Below are 13,577 nucleotides of genomic sequence, written 5' to 3'. Positions count from 1 at the left end.
ACACACACACACACGTGCAAACGCATACACACCCACACACAATAAAGAGTTAGAATTATTTGTGCAATGTGAGATTATTCTTTCAGCGAACCCGTGCTGAACGCACTATTATGGTGGAAATAAAGTCTGCAGCTCATTTTTAAATGTTATGCATCTTACATAAAAGGAACCCGTGTTAAGATCACCTTCACCAATGCAACCAATGACCTCCAACGCAATGCATTATTGTTTGTTTTAATCCTTTAATATAGTACGAAATGTATCCAAACATTTTTTTGTAAACTAAATTTTACATACGAGCGCATTTCTCCATAAATACCGATCATTTCTAACATGTTACCGGTCCTTTACATGCGGATAAATATGGAAAATTGAGCTACTTACATGTAATAATACTTCCTTTCAGACAAAGCAATTGACAGAGATTTTATATTTATCACGTACATAAACAGATTGACACGGAATTTCAGGCTTTCACTACACGATTTATCGACATGACATTAAATAACAACAATGATACTGTGCTACTCAAACTGGACCTTGGACGAAAATGTTGCACTGAATAGGCTACAAAAGCACATTAATACTAAGAGTCGGTTAGGTCGACGTGTAGACTGTAGTAATACTGAATAATTCACATTTGGTTCACAACTATAACATTCTTTTCAATGAAGTCTATTCATCGCAATATTCTTTAAACCCATCTCATTCTCCATATATCTAGGGACCACATTTTCACAAATTCCCTTAAACTGTGATAGAACTATTTACAAAATAAAATATTACATTTTTTTTCCAACTTGGTGAAATCCTTATGTACAAAAAAATTCAGGCCTCTACCCGGAGATAGCATGCTTTTTTGAGATCTCTTTCGAGCAGTCTCTCAGTAAAAATAAGGACTCAAAGAAATATTGAGGGAAAAAAGTTAAACTCGGTGGCTGTCCTTGCCTCCTTTTTGTCCATGCATTCTCTCATTGGCACTAAGACAGCCTGTAATTGATCGTTCGGGCCTCCCGTGTTTTCTCAGTCCATGTTTCACTGTCTGACTTTATAAAGTCTTTGATTCCAAGCAGTTGCTTTTTAAAATTATGCAGTCCTTTTTCTATTTCTTTTTCTTTTCTTTTCTTTTTTTTGTGTTCAAAAATATTTACACGTACCATTCATTGAAATTTGACGACAGCGTGCTGTGGCTGGTTGTGTGGTGAACTGCTGAGGCTGCTGGTGATATGGAGCTGCTGCTCTGGTTCTCTGTGGACGGTGATACTATAGTGGGAGGTGTGGACGACTCGTACCCTGAACTGGCCGCCGGAGATGGTTGCGGTGCTGGATTGGTGGATTCATGGACCTTCAACATTAAGAAAAACGTTATAAAAAAGCATCCTGCACACACTGTTTGATCGCTGCTTTGTATTTTTTGTTGTGCATAAGAAATGAATAAAAACAAAAAAAATGTCCTAATTTAAATGTTTTGAAACCATAACCTAAACATTATTATTCTCAATACGATCTTAATCTATTGGTTGGGTTTAAAGAAATGAATACATTGTCAAGGCAAATTAAATCATGCTTCTCTATTTCTATAATAATAATGATAAAAAAGAACCTCCTCTAATAATATTACACCATGTACATATTTGTACTATCATTTCCGAGCGTCAAAAAATACACGCTGTGTGTGAAATACGGTTTCACAATGTTATTAAAACAATACTGAAAGCAAATATGCACAAATAAAAAGCCATCGGTTTTTTTACCTTCATGTGTTTTCGGAGGGAGCTGGGGTGTGTGTATGACTTGTCGCACATTTTGCAGAGATAGGGCTTGTCAGACGTGTGGACGTGCATGTGTTTCTTGCGGTCACTGCTGTTTGCAAATCGCCTGTCGCAGCCTTCAAACTCACACTTAAAAGGCTTCTCACCTAAATCCACACACACACACACAAAAAAGAATGAATACAATGTTTAACACAATCAAAATTACACATTATATATTATTGTAAATACATTTTTTTTTTTAATGTGTGGAAACAGACTAATGGTAAAGAGTGAAAAGGAAGCCTCTTTACGCGTATACATTTGACTGACAGACTCACTAACGCACTGCAAATACATGTGACTAAGCCATTTAGGCGCATGGGTTAATTCATTGTATTTAATTCACAATTCACAATAATAACTTTTTACCAGAAAATAACGAGACTTGAAAAGAATAACATTAGAATACAATTCTGTTGACAATTGCACTGCATCACATGCCAGTAAAGAGACTCCAGCTGCCAGATAAAACAACCCACATCGCATGCATATTTTTGGATTGGATATTGTCAACATGAAACAAAAAAAAAACGGGCAATATGAGCGGATCTTACCGGTATGAGTCCTTTTGTGAATTTTTAGATTTTCCGATCGAGCAAATACTTTGCCACAGCCGGGGAACGGACACGGAAAGGGCTTTTCTCCGGTGTGTACTCTGATATGATTTACAAGTTTGTATTTGGCTTTGAATGGCTTTCCCTCTCTGGCGCATTCCTCCCAGAAACAGATGTGGTTGGTCTGCTCCGGTCCCCCCACATGCTCCACCGTCAGATGGGTCACGAGCTCGTGCATCGTGCTAAAAGTTTTGTTGCACGACTTTTTGGGATTCGTCAGCTGCTCCGGCTCGATCCACTTGCAGATGAGCTCTTGTTTGATCGGCTGCCTCATGTATCGAAAGAAGGCCCCAGCTCCGTGGTGTGCGGCCATATTCATGTTCATGGGGCCATAGCCGTGCAGCTGGGTCGACGCGTAGTGGTCGGACCGCGGGCTCGTAACGTGGCCGTACTGGTCGGCCCGTCCGTACATGTCCCCCGAGAAGCCCAGCCGCATCTGGCTGTTGACCACGTTGGAAGACGCATGGCTCGCCGCTTGCTCGTGGAGCCCTGGGAAGAGCAGGTGCCCCGCTGCATCTGAGTGTCCATGTGGCCCTGCGAAACTTCCGGATGCGAACAAACTGTGCTGCGCCCCGGTGGCGTCCCCGAAACCCCGATTTCTGAAGAGAAAGTCCCTGGTGGAGTTGAAAGCCGCCGTGGAGTAAGAGCCAACGTGGCTCGGGTGGTGATGGTGTCCTAGGGCGGCTGCCGCGTAGCCGGGCGCCTGGGAGGAAAACGCCGTTTGTCCGGAGCCGATATCGTGGGAGCTGTGGTTTATTTTGAAGGCGCCCATCCCATCCGCGAACGGATTTATCCCCAACGCTACTTCTCTCTCTGTGACTTCGCCTGTTGAGTGATGCCGTGAGGAGCCGAAAGTAGTGACTCCTATGGTGGGATACTGCGGTCCTGCGTCCAAGAGCATCTTCAGTCTAGACTCGCCGAGACGACTGAGAGCAGAAATCAAAAAATCACGCACAGATATTCTTCCTCCCCCTCGCTCTATCTCTTGGACCTCACTCGTCTGAGCAAACTCTCAAATCCACCGATTTTCTGTTTACTTTCTAGGACGCGAGGAATTCCCCTATACCGCTCATCCGATGCACACGCAAAATCATGTATACATGCAATATTGTCTTTTGTGGTTTATCTTCCTGTGGCGCAACTTTCACCTCCTCAGTCAGGCGGTGAGCTCTAGACTGATAGTCGCAATCATTCCTGCAGATAAATGAATTGAAAAGACAACACAGTCCAGCCCTGATGAATGGGAGAGGAGGGGGGTAGTCATGTGGTGCCGGAGCTGCGCGCTCATTGGCGCAGCCCCTTTCCCCCCAATAACATCCACTCACCAAATAACAATCCACGATGCAGGGCCCACACTTCTATTGGCCTCTTTGCATCATCAATCCCAGATATTGTGAGATTGCTGACTGTGGATTTGGTTAAAAGACTGAATAACAGCAAAACAAAAGTTGAAAAACACAAGGCAACAACTGGCTTGGTCGAAAGACAAAGCACGTTGTGCAACCACATCCCGCTTTTTATTATAAAACACATGTGTCTTGATGTCTGTGTTAACCTGGGGACATTAGATCGGCAAACCCAAACCCTCTGGTGGTGGATATGGTGACGTCTTTGTACAATTACGCACCCACAGTTTATCCATATGTATGCATGGATATATTTATATCTACCTTTCCTCTGCTTGGGTCTGTGCGTGCGTGCGTGTGTGTGTCTGCGTGTGTGTGCGTGTGTGTGTGTGTGTGTGTGTGTGTGTGTGTGTGTGTGTTATATCTGTCTAATGAATGACACACGCTTGCAATGTCAGAAACAAAATGACAATAATTCAATGAATTGCATGTATTGGTAAACAACCCGTATATGCCATTCAGAGGTGGTCCATCATGACGTGTGTCCGGTACAGGTCCGGAGACACGAGTGTTACGTCTTTTATCGGTAAACCCCATGGGAACGCTTACAGTCGGATATGAAGTCTGCCCACTTCATCGCGCTCTTTAAAAGGTCTGTTATTGGGTTATTATTATTATCAATAATGCCTGCCTCTCGTGCGCGCATTCTGTGTTGTTCTGTCTCCCTTGAACACAACGTGTCGGCGGCCACTGGAGCTCACACCATGTGGAACATCTGTGCTTCAGATTTCCACATCATCGTGCTCACCATAGAGGTGTAACCTTGGATATAACGGCCGTGTATTTAACTTGGATCCACTAGGATGCCTATAATGTATCCATCACGGTTTGGCTGTGCCTGAACAACTTAGTCCAGTGCAGGCCGGTGATGCATCGCTAGTGTGTAAAACGTTGTGGGTTGTCGAAGTTATCAAGTGGGATTTGCGGCGCTCTCTGCAGGAACCCCCGGCCGCTAGAGTTCAAAGCCACATGCACAGACGTGCCATGCGGACCATTAAAATATCTTCTTGGCTACTAGGCTACGTTTCTACAAGGCATTTTCCAAGTCAGTCTTGGGAGACCAAGGAAAGAGGGCACGTTATGTGGTTCTCATCTGAACATGTATACGCCTTCAACTTGATCCAGCCTGTAGGTATAGCCCACTACTACTCTGCTATGCAAAATATGGAGGGATCTTTTAACAGGTGGAAACGGTAAGAATGGTATATCATTGAGAAAGGGGGGAATTCATGAGTGGAGGTCATATACTTGCAAGAGAGGTTAACTTGGACATTGTGTGTCAAGAAAAGAGTTGTTGGAATTATACATTCCTTTGCAAATGGATGTGAACTTTCAATGATTACGATAAATGAAATGGCTATATCACTTAGCCATATGCATAAAAGATGCACCCTAATCAACACGCCGATAACCGTTTAGTGTCATGGTCCTAATATGCTGGAGGGCATACTGTTGAATTTAAAATGGCTACTTTGAGCTATTTATGATTTACAGTGAAAGAGACAAAGCCAAAGCAGAAACAACGCAGCGGTTTAGGAGACCTTTCTATATGTGTAACTTTCTTTTGTTTGGGATCTGATACAACTGATACAACTCCCCTGCTTCTTGTCTCCAAGAGTGAGTGCGGTCGCAACTTGGACCAGAAATAGCACTTCAAAGTTGTGCAGTAGGCTGGTGCTGTGATGCCTCTGAAGGCAGCTGTGAGCCTCATGAGTCCCATGCGCAAAGGCCATTTAATAAACATGTTTGTATGGGATCCGTCATGTCTCAAAATATTGACTCAATTTCTAACGCGCTGGACATGAGGCTGTCAGAAAATATTTCAACAAGTCAATTCCGAGAGGTAACCAAGAGGAATTAATGATATAATATATATATATATATATATATATATATATATATATATATATATATATATATAATTATTATACAAAAATAAGCCAAGTGAGTGAGTGTAGTATTATTCAGCATTTTAAATTAATTAATGTCTGTTTGTTTTTATCTGAAAACGACACATCCAAAAAGAAGATATATTATTGATATAGTTTACTTTCTCCTCGAGTGTGAGGTGAAGATACTGACGGGCGCCCGTGACAATACATTCTCACGAATGACTTATGATCACATCAGAAGTTAAATAACACATTAACACATTTCATGTGCACATCAAAGTGATTAGTACTGTATGTGACCTTCTTTAAGGTCGCTTCACGCAGCAATTTATTTTTGTCTGCAACTACAAAGATTAACCGTTCAGTATCCCCCCCCCCCTCCCCCACCCATCCCCCCTATTTGGTTTCAGTACACAAGATATAACTCACTTTAAATAATACATTGATGAGTGTCAAGTATAAGTTAATTACAAAAGCATCACTATGGCAATACAACAAATATATTAAAAAATCATTTGTTATGATATATATATATATAGTGTCAGGCTAATCCGCGTGTACAGTGACACCCAAACAGTTTAGTGACTACACGTTGCATTGTATAGTCCTGTTTGTCAGTTGATAAAAAGACAAAGTGCATGGCAAAAAATATTATTAACAGATAATTTATACGGCATCTTTTTATGATCCATAACTAATATCTTTCTTTTAAGCATACAAACAAAAAGCAGACATGTTAACTAAATAATATACTTCGTAAGATATTATTGTAGTAACCGATACTTACAGTGCACACGTTTTTATTTTGGTCTTAAGGCTGCAACGGCACCACCTCCTGTGAGCCTCATCTGCTGCCGTCCTGGGTCTAAAGCAAAATTACCCCGGATCATAACAACAGGTCCCGTCCATTACAATTTTCCCCCTCGGGACAATGGCCGCAGTTCGCCTTATTCACACTTACTATTTACACGGATCCCACCAAGCGGAGCACGGAGTCGAGACTGTAGTATACGCGCTGAAGGGCGAACGACTGGATATTTAAATATGGGTATTTATCAAAGCGCCTATTAATGGTATATACTGCGGACTATTTTAAACTCCCACGTGGAGGTTTTCTTTGGTTAAGTTAACCGCTGACGCCGACCTTTTACGTGCGTAAAGTAGTGCGTAATTTGTGCATAACGTTGTCCTACATTCGTTGCAGCGCTAACAGGAAGATATCACTGCATTATTTATGATCGTAACAACTTTTATACTGGCATTATGCATCCTCCTGCGAGACACTGTTTTGTAATTGCAGAATCAGAGTGGGGAAATTGCTATTTCATAGCCGCGCAGCCTTTGTTCGCTGCGACAAAAGAAAGGCGACTGTATATCTGGATCAACTTTTTAGGACTTTTATTGTACAATAACCTTTGCATAACAACTACTTTTCTCAAACGTTGCCCAAGGCACTGCGCATGCGTGCTGGCTGCTCGCTGTCACTAAGACATTTTTCTTCACGTTGGAAACTGTCACTGGTGACGTCAATCACCGAGCTCTGACCAATTAGAGCGCAGGGTGATTGTTTGGCTCCACGGGCTGCAGCGCCTACCATGAATCTCTATTCAGTATCAAAGCGTCCTGCTGCTGCCTCTCAACCGAATGGGATTCCATGTAGTCTGCAGATAGACTTAACTTTAAAAAGTATTTTTTCTTTATTTTTCATTGCGATTAAAATATATTTGTCATCATCATTATTATTTTGCCTGCTGTCAAGTTATTCTAAAATTAGGAAGTAATGAGCGTGGATGCATTGGGAAGCCCCGTGATGGACCCTACGTTTTCCAAACGGAACACGGCGCTGAGATTAGTTGACTTGGCAGGGGCTCACCACCATCACCATCATCACCACCATACCCCTCAGAGCGTGACAGGCTTCCCGGGGTTCAGCAGCCATCCACACTCAATGGCTCACTCGCACCCTGGGGAGATTACTGCGGAACCCCGCCTGGGGCCGAGTCCATTCGGGCCAGAACACATGGGGCACTCCGCGGCCCTCAAAATCAGCCCAGCCCATCATTATCCCCACCACCATCACCACCACCACAATCATCATATGGCAGGCCACAGTGAAGTGGTCTCCAGTCAAACGGGAGCTTTTGGCCCGGTTCAGGCGACATCGGTCCCCTATTCCATGTCTCACACGGCCCAGGCTTTATCCGCAGGTAGGGATTTCCTCATCCGGAGAGATCTGACAGCTCAAGCCATGCCAGTGCTGACTGACCAGACTGCTGGTTCAGCCTCTCACCACGGAATGTTTGTCTCAACAACAGGTAGCTATCCCGGACACTATGGTCATCACCCGGACGCCGGGAACCATACCCTCTTCTCCGGACTCCATCACGACCAGTCTTCGAGCGGATCACCGGGTGGCCAAGCGTTGAATGGACAAATAAGGTTAGGACTACCTGGAGAAATGTACGTTAGGTCTGATCACTTGAGCCAAGTGGCCAGCTCCAGGGCTGATCCGTTCTCCGCCTCGCCGTTGCATGGCTACGGTGGTCTGAATCTGAACATGAATCTCAGCGCTCACCACCACCACCACCACCACGGAGCCGGTGCCTTTTTCCGCTACATGAGGCAGCCGATAAAGCAAGAGCTGATTTGCAAGTGGCTGGAGCCGGAGATATCGCCGAGGAAACTTTGCTCCAAAACTTACAGCACCATGCACGAACTCGTAACGCATGTGACGGTGGAGCACGTCGGTGGACCAGAGCAGGCGAACCACATATGTTTTTGGGAAGAGTGTCCGAGGGAAGGCAAACCATTTAAAGCCAAGTACAAACTTGTAAATCACATTCGAGTGCACACCGGGGAGAAACCGTTTCCATGCCCATTCCCTGGCTGTGGGAAAGTGTTTGCAAGATCCGAGAACCTTAAAATCCACAAAAGGACGCACACAGGTCAGTAGCAATATATATTATTCATTAAATGAAATGTTGTGGAAATGTACTACGATATATGAGAAATAACTGATCCAGTTGCATGTCGGAATTCAAACATATATATCCGCACACAAGGGAAGCGATTATTTGCATAATTTTAACATCTTTTTTTTTTTTCGCGACTTTTTTTTATTGAATTGAATTGGATTTTAAGCATTAAAAAAAAAAAGAGAAAAAAAGCCCTCTGGTGCAACGTGGCAATGAATCAATCGGTGCTGCTAATACATCAGCACGCGACAGCTACTGCCCACCTGTTTGTTGTGAGGTGCGTCGGTGCTCGCATGTTTAGCAGAAGGTTGAGTTTTGGGGGGTTGTGGTACAGCTCACTCAGGCGTTTGACGGTCCGACCTCTTGTTTACAACACAGCACAAAGACCGAGGCCCACGTCAGGTCGTGTCCACGCACACTACACATCTTCACATTGAGTGTGACTGATATGATGAGGATGTGTTTTCCAGCCACTTGTAGCTGTGTTTATTAGCAGCAGTGTTATGCCTTTATTACCACCATTAATAGTATTAATGATAACAGTTGGCTGGATTGCATTACACTTAAAGCTACAGAGAGGGGAGTCTTTTTATATTGCACATATATGTCAAAGAGGACTTGCAGCCTCCGTGATATGACGTGTGTGTGCATGGTGACATGTGTAAACCTGCTCTTGGAATGACCAGCTCTTGGTAGCCTTTAGCCAAAGCAACAAGTTGACAAGTGCAGACGGCGGAAATAATTCACCAACAGGTTGGCGGAGCTGACTTTAATGAGTGGCGTGTGTGCATCGCAGCTCGAGGCAGCAGTTCTGATTGAACTTTGCTCTGATAAAAACATATAACGACACAATATGGCTGCTCGCCTCTGTGAAACGATGACGTGCTATGCGGAGCCAGTGAGGTGGGGAGAAAAAAAAGGCCTCAAAATGTCGAGTCAGACTTGTAAATGAATACAATGACTACATTCCTCTCTTTCGGTGGCTGCATGGCACTCCCCCTCTGCTCCATTTCTGCACCCTATGTATTATTCATATCATTTGCTCACATTACCTAAGAACAAATCTGTTAAATTATTTCTGTGTGTTGACTCCCAAGGGGCCTGGTCTTTGGTATCATGTTTAAAACCTATCTGAAAGTGTGGTTATGACTGGGGCTGCCCCTGGGGTCTGTTCCTCGACGCTTTCTTGTACTACACTAATATCCTTGATTGGCTCTCTCAACCCAGCAGCTGAAGGTCAAATTGATATTCAACCCGCAAGTGTAATTAGACAGAGGCAATTACATATTCTCAAAAGCTTTAATCGGGAGGAGAAAAATCAGCAGCGGATGATTTCCGTGTAATTTATTCAGACTGTTTTGTTTTTTTTGGTGTGTTTTTTTCGCCTTGTCATAATCAGGTAGAAATACTTGTTATTAAAAAGCAAAATTAGACCCAGTCCATAACCATTTGCAGGATTCAAATAGCAGACAGGCAGCGTTGGCACACAGTAGGTGCGTAGCCTGGTGGCAATACTTTCATCTATCATTATTTTTCAGTTGTGTTTAGGCCTGCTATGTCTGTGCTCATAGCTTGTCTGTTTTGACGTATGCCTCGATGCATGTAGACGCCAGGTATGGACCCAGGACAGTGGGGGGTCAGCCCTCCTGTTTACACCAGACTCATGGCAGGTCTTCTGTCCAAGTAGCACACTGTTTTTAAGTGCACGTGGGATAAGGGGGTATTCACTGTAAATACAACATATACAATAATATTTGATAAATCAAGAAACAAATAATCAAAGTGGCTGTATTTGCCACAGCTTTGTTTTTAAACTTCTTTTTTTTATGTAGTTTTTCTTTTGTTGGGTCACAGATACTTGCATACTTGTTGCTTAGTTTATTTCAGGTATGTCTTTTTACCCTTATTGTTAGTATATTCATGGTCTCTTAAATACATAGTTCAATAAATAACACGAAGCCTGATGGTGAGCATTCATGATCGACCTTTTGAATCTGTAATTTGTTTGATTTATATTTAATGATGTCACCGTCACTGTTCACAGGTGAGAAGCCCTTCAAATGTGAGTTTGACGGCTGCGACCGACGCTTCGCCAACAGCAGTGACCGGAAGAAGCACTCCCACGTGCACACCAGCGATAAGCCCTACAACTGCAAAGTGAGAGGCTGCGATAAGTCCTACACGCACCCGAGCTCCCTGAGGAAACACATGAAGGTGCACTGCAAGTCCCCCCCGCCCAGTTCAGGCTACGAGTCGTCCACCCCGTCCCTGGTCTCCCCCTCCTCAGACTTGGGCCGGGAGCCAGGAGGCTCCTCGGTGCTGTCGGAGCCGGTGGGAGCCTCCCAGCCCACGAATCTAAGTGAGTGGTACGTGTGCCACAGTTCAGGTGCCAGTGGCGCCCAAACACCACCCAGCGGGGCCTCCACACCGGACCCCACAGACGAGCCCCCTTACAGAAACCCAGAACCGAGGGACGCGTTTTAAATCCCATTGGACTCAAAGAGAAGAAGTCAGAAGTGACAGAACACGCTTTTCAAAGCCGAACTATTAAAGATGGGTTTTGACTTCGGTGCTATATGCCTGTGAAGGCCCACTGGTCCCGTTTTTGGTTGAGCCACCGAACAGACAGCCAGTGCCAAGAGACCCATTTCAAACCACATTGGAAGGAACACGTGCAAACCTTAAAGACGTGCTAATATCCAGGCAAAAATAAAACAAAAAAAAGATATATATTTTCAAACCTCAGCTATTCAAAATGGTTGGCTCGGTGCCTATACGCCCTGACGGCCCACTGGTCCACTTGTGGAGAGAGAGAGAGAGAGAGACGTGTAAATCCGTTAGACTATGTGGTGCATTATTGTAGGCTAGGCATGTTGGTGTAAAACTATTTTCTAAATTCGAGCTTAGACTTCAATATGTTTTTATTTATTTTTCAATCTGAAATTGAGGGATTTTGTATTATCGAACCAAAGTGCATGTTTCAATTAGGGCAACAATGTACATTTGTAAATTTTGTAAGTTTCGATGTGTTGATGTTTTGTAAGGATCTGTCTCCAAGCAGTGTCTAAGTACTGCGGTTATTTGTACAAACGGTATATGTTTACAGTATTGTTTTGTGTTTTCCTCATTTGTGCAGAAGGTCAACAATTGAACTGTTTCATAAGCCTGCAGTATTTGATATACGATCGTGAAATTATAAATGTTTTATCAAAGTGGGCATTTCGTGATTTTGTATCATTGTCGTCAACATTTTTTGTTCTCATTTTTAATATCTGAAATCGAGCGGCACTCACAATGCGTACCGAATTACCTTGTAATTTGTGGGTATTTTGAATAAATCTTGTATGACTAAAGTGAAAAATCTGCTGAGCCATTCGGGTTTATATGGAACTTACAGCCGGGTTATCAATTGAGTTTTTTGGAGAACATGTTCACAATTTATGACATGTATTTAAAAATAATATTTCCATGTAAACCAACCATTACCTACTCTAAGCTCGAGTAATAATATATCTAGATTAAAACAGCTAAGGCTCAAAGCAAAAATTGCAATGAACGGTTTTTCACATTTCATTTAAATACGTTATTGTCGGTGAAAGGAGAGACTTAAAAACGTTGGTAAAGTCGTACTTTCTCTGCTGAGCAGTGGTTTGATGCAGACGTGAGCAGAGTTTGATGAAGGGCTACAATATTCTGATCCAGACTTCAAAGAGCATTTTGTACAAAGAGCCATTTTTTTTCACGACTGTGAATCCTCATGGTGAATTAAGATTTCTATAGCAATAGCCAAGTCAAACTCAAATGATATGGGGCCAAGTCCGCGGACTCAAAAGCCCGCTCTAAAGAATGTAATATTTGCTTCCCATGGGGTAGGAAACGGTAATCTATGTCCTTTATATTGCAGACGAGGGCAGTATAAAGAAGAAAAATATATTCTTTTGCTCCAGGCCTATTTTACGACAATCAAAGGAGAAGCCGCTAAAAGGCAGTTGTCCCACATCATAATAGACTTGCATTGCAAGAGGGCCGAGCTGCTCAATGGATAAATTCAACCAGAATCATATTTAGGCTCTATGCATGAAATATGTAAAACCATAAAAGCACGTCTGCCTATAATGATAAAGATACAGTTAACAATATACTTTAGAAGGAATTATTTCAGCTTTGTGCACCACTTGCAGATACAAAATCAAATAAAAAAAATAAAAAGTGTGTAAAATAAGCTTTAGGAGAAGTGAAAACATGCTAAACAGAAACGCGAAGAGCTGTGCTGGGAAAACTTTTTTCGTCGGAGGGTCACCTCTTATTCTCGCGGCCTTGACTAACGCATACGTGGGTGGAAACAACACCGCTACAACTCTCTGATATGTTAATGGAGTTTGGTTAAGTGCATGACAGTTTGCTCTCTGGAAGAGGCCCCACGCTCACAGAAAAGAACAAATACGAAACCAACCCAAATAGAAGCAGGGACCATGCATGCTCTTTAAGAAACATGAAGAAAAAAAGAAGGAAGGAAGACCAACAACAACAAAAAAAGCAACAAGATAGTTGGATCTCAATTGAAAGTGCGAGTGTTTGAAGTGTGAATTGATAGCAGAGGGATTCTTCTAGGTCGCCTGAACGACGTTGATGACACGGAAAGCCCTTTGTCGCCGATTTGTTGAGCTCCTCTCTATTGGGCTCCTCTCTATTGGGCCGTCTAAAGCTTTTCGTTCCAGTCGTCAAAATGGACAAGAACTAACTGAGTCGCGTAAAAACATTTTCCATTCAGAGCTGGGAGTGAAGGAGAGGCATCGTTTAAGAAGTTGTTTCATTAGAGGGAAGAAGAAGAAGAAGAAGAAGAAGAAGAAGAAGAAGAAGAAGAAGAAGAAGAAGA

General features: G+C 43.1%; 2 protein-coding genes across 3 annotated transcripts; one reads left to right on the top strand and one right to left on the bottom strand.

Moving 5' to 3' along the window:
• Positions 1-236: 236 nt before the first annotated feature.
• On the bottom strand, positions 237-7,019 carry zic1 (zic family member 1 (odd-paired homolog, Drosophila)). Its single transcript, XM_034560221.1, has 4 exons — positions 6,514-7,019; positions 2,369-3,354; positions 1,755-1,918; positions 237-1,345 (listed from the first exon to the last, which is right to left on the bottom strand). The coding sequence occupies exons 2-4, from the start codon at positions 3,327-3,329 to the stop codon at positions 1,148-1,150; spliced, it is 1,323 nt and encodes a 440-aa protein (XP_034416112.1). The 5' UTR covers positions 3,330-3,354; positions 6,514-7,019; the 3' UTR covers positions 237-1,147.
• Positions 7,020-7,323: 304 nt separating this feature from the next.
• On the top strand, positions 7,324-12,057 carry zic4 (zic family member 4). Of its 2 annotated transcripts, XM_034560257.1 has the most exons (3): positions 7,324-7,933; positions 8,042-8,671; positions 10,746-12,057. In XM_034560257.1, the coding sequence occupies exons 1-3, from the start codon at positions 7,507-7,509 to the stop codon at positions 11,183-11,185; spliced, it is 1,497 nt and encodes a 498-aa protein (XP_034416148.1). In that variant the 5' UTR covers positions 7,324-7,506; the 3' UTR covers positions 11,186-12,057. The 2 variants fall into 2 exon arrangements, with proteins under 2 accessions (XP_034416148.1, XP_034416147.1); XM_034560256.1 differs by having other exon boundaries at positions 7,326-8,671.
• Positions 12,058-13,577: the final 1,520 nt, after the last annotated feature.

Source organism: Cyclopterus lumpus, chromosome 20 (assembly GCF_009769545.1).
Source record: "Cyclopterus lumpus isolate fCycLum1 chromosome 20, fCycLum1.pri, whole genome shotgun sequence".
Lineage (NCBI taxonomy): Eukaryota > Metazoa > Chordata > Actinopteri > Perciformes > Cyclopteridae > Cyclopterus > Cyclopterus lumpus.
The sequence above is the reverse complement of the archived record's forward strand: the minus strand, read 5'-3'. Positions and strand labels throughout refer to the sequence as shown.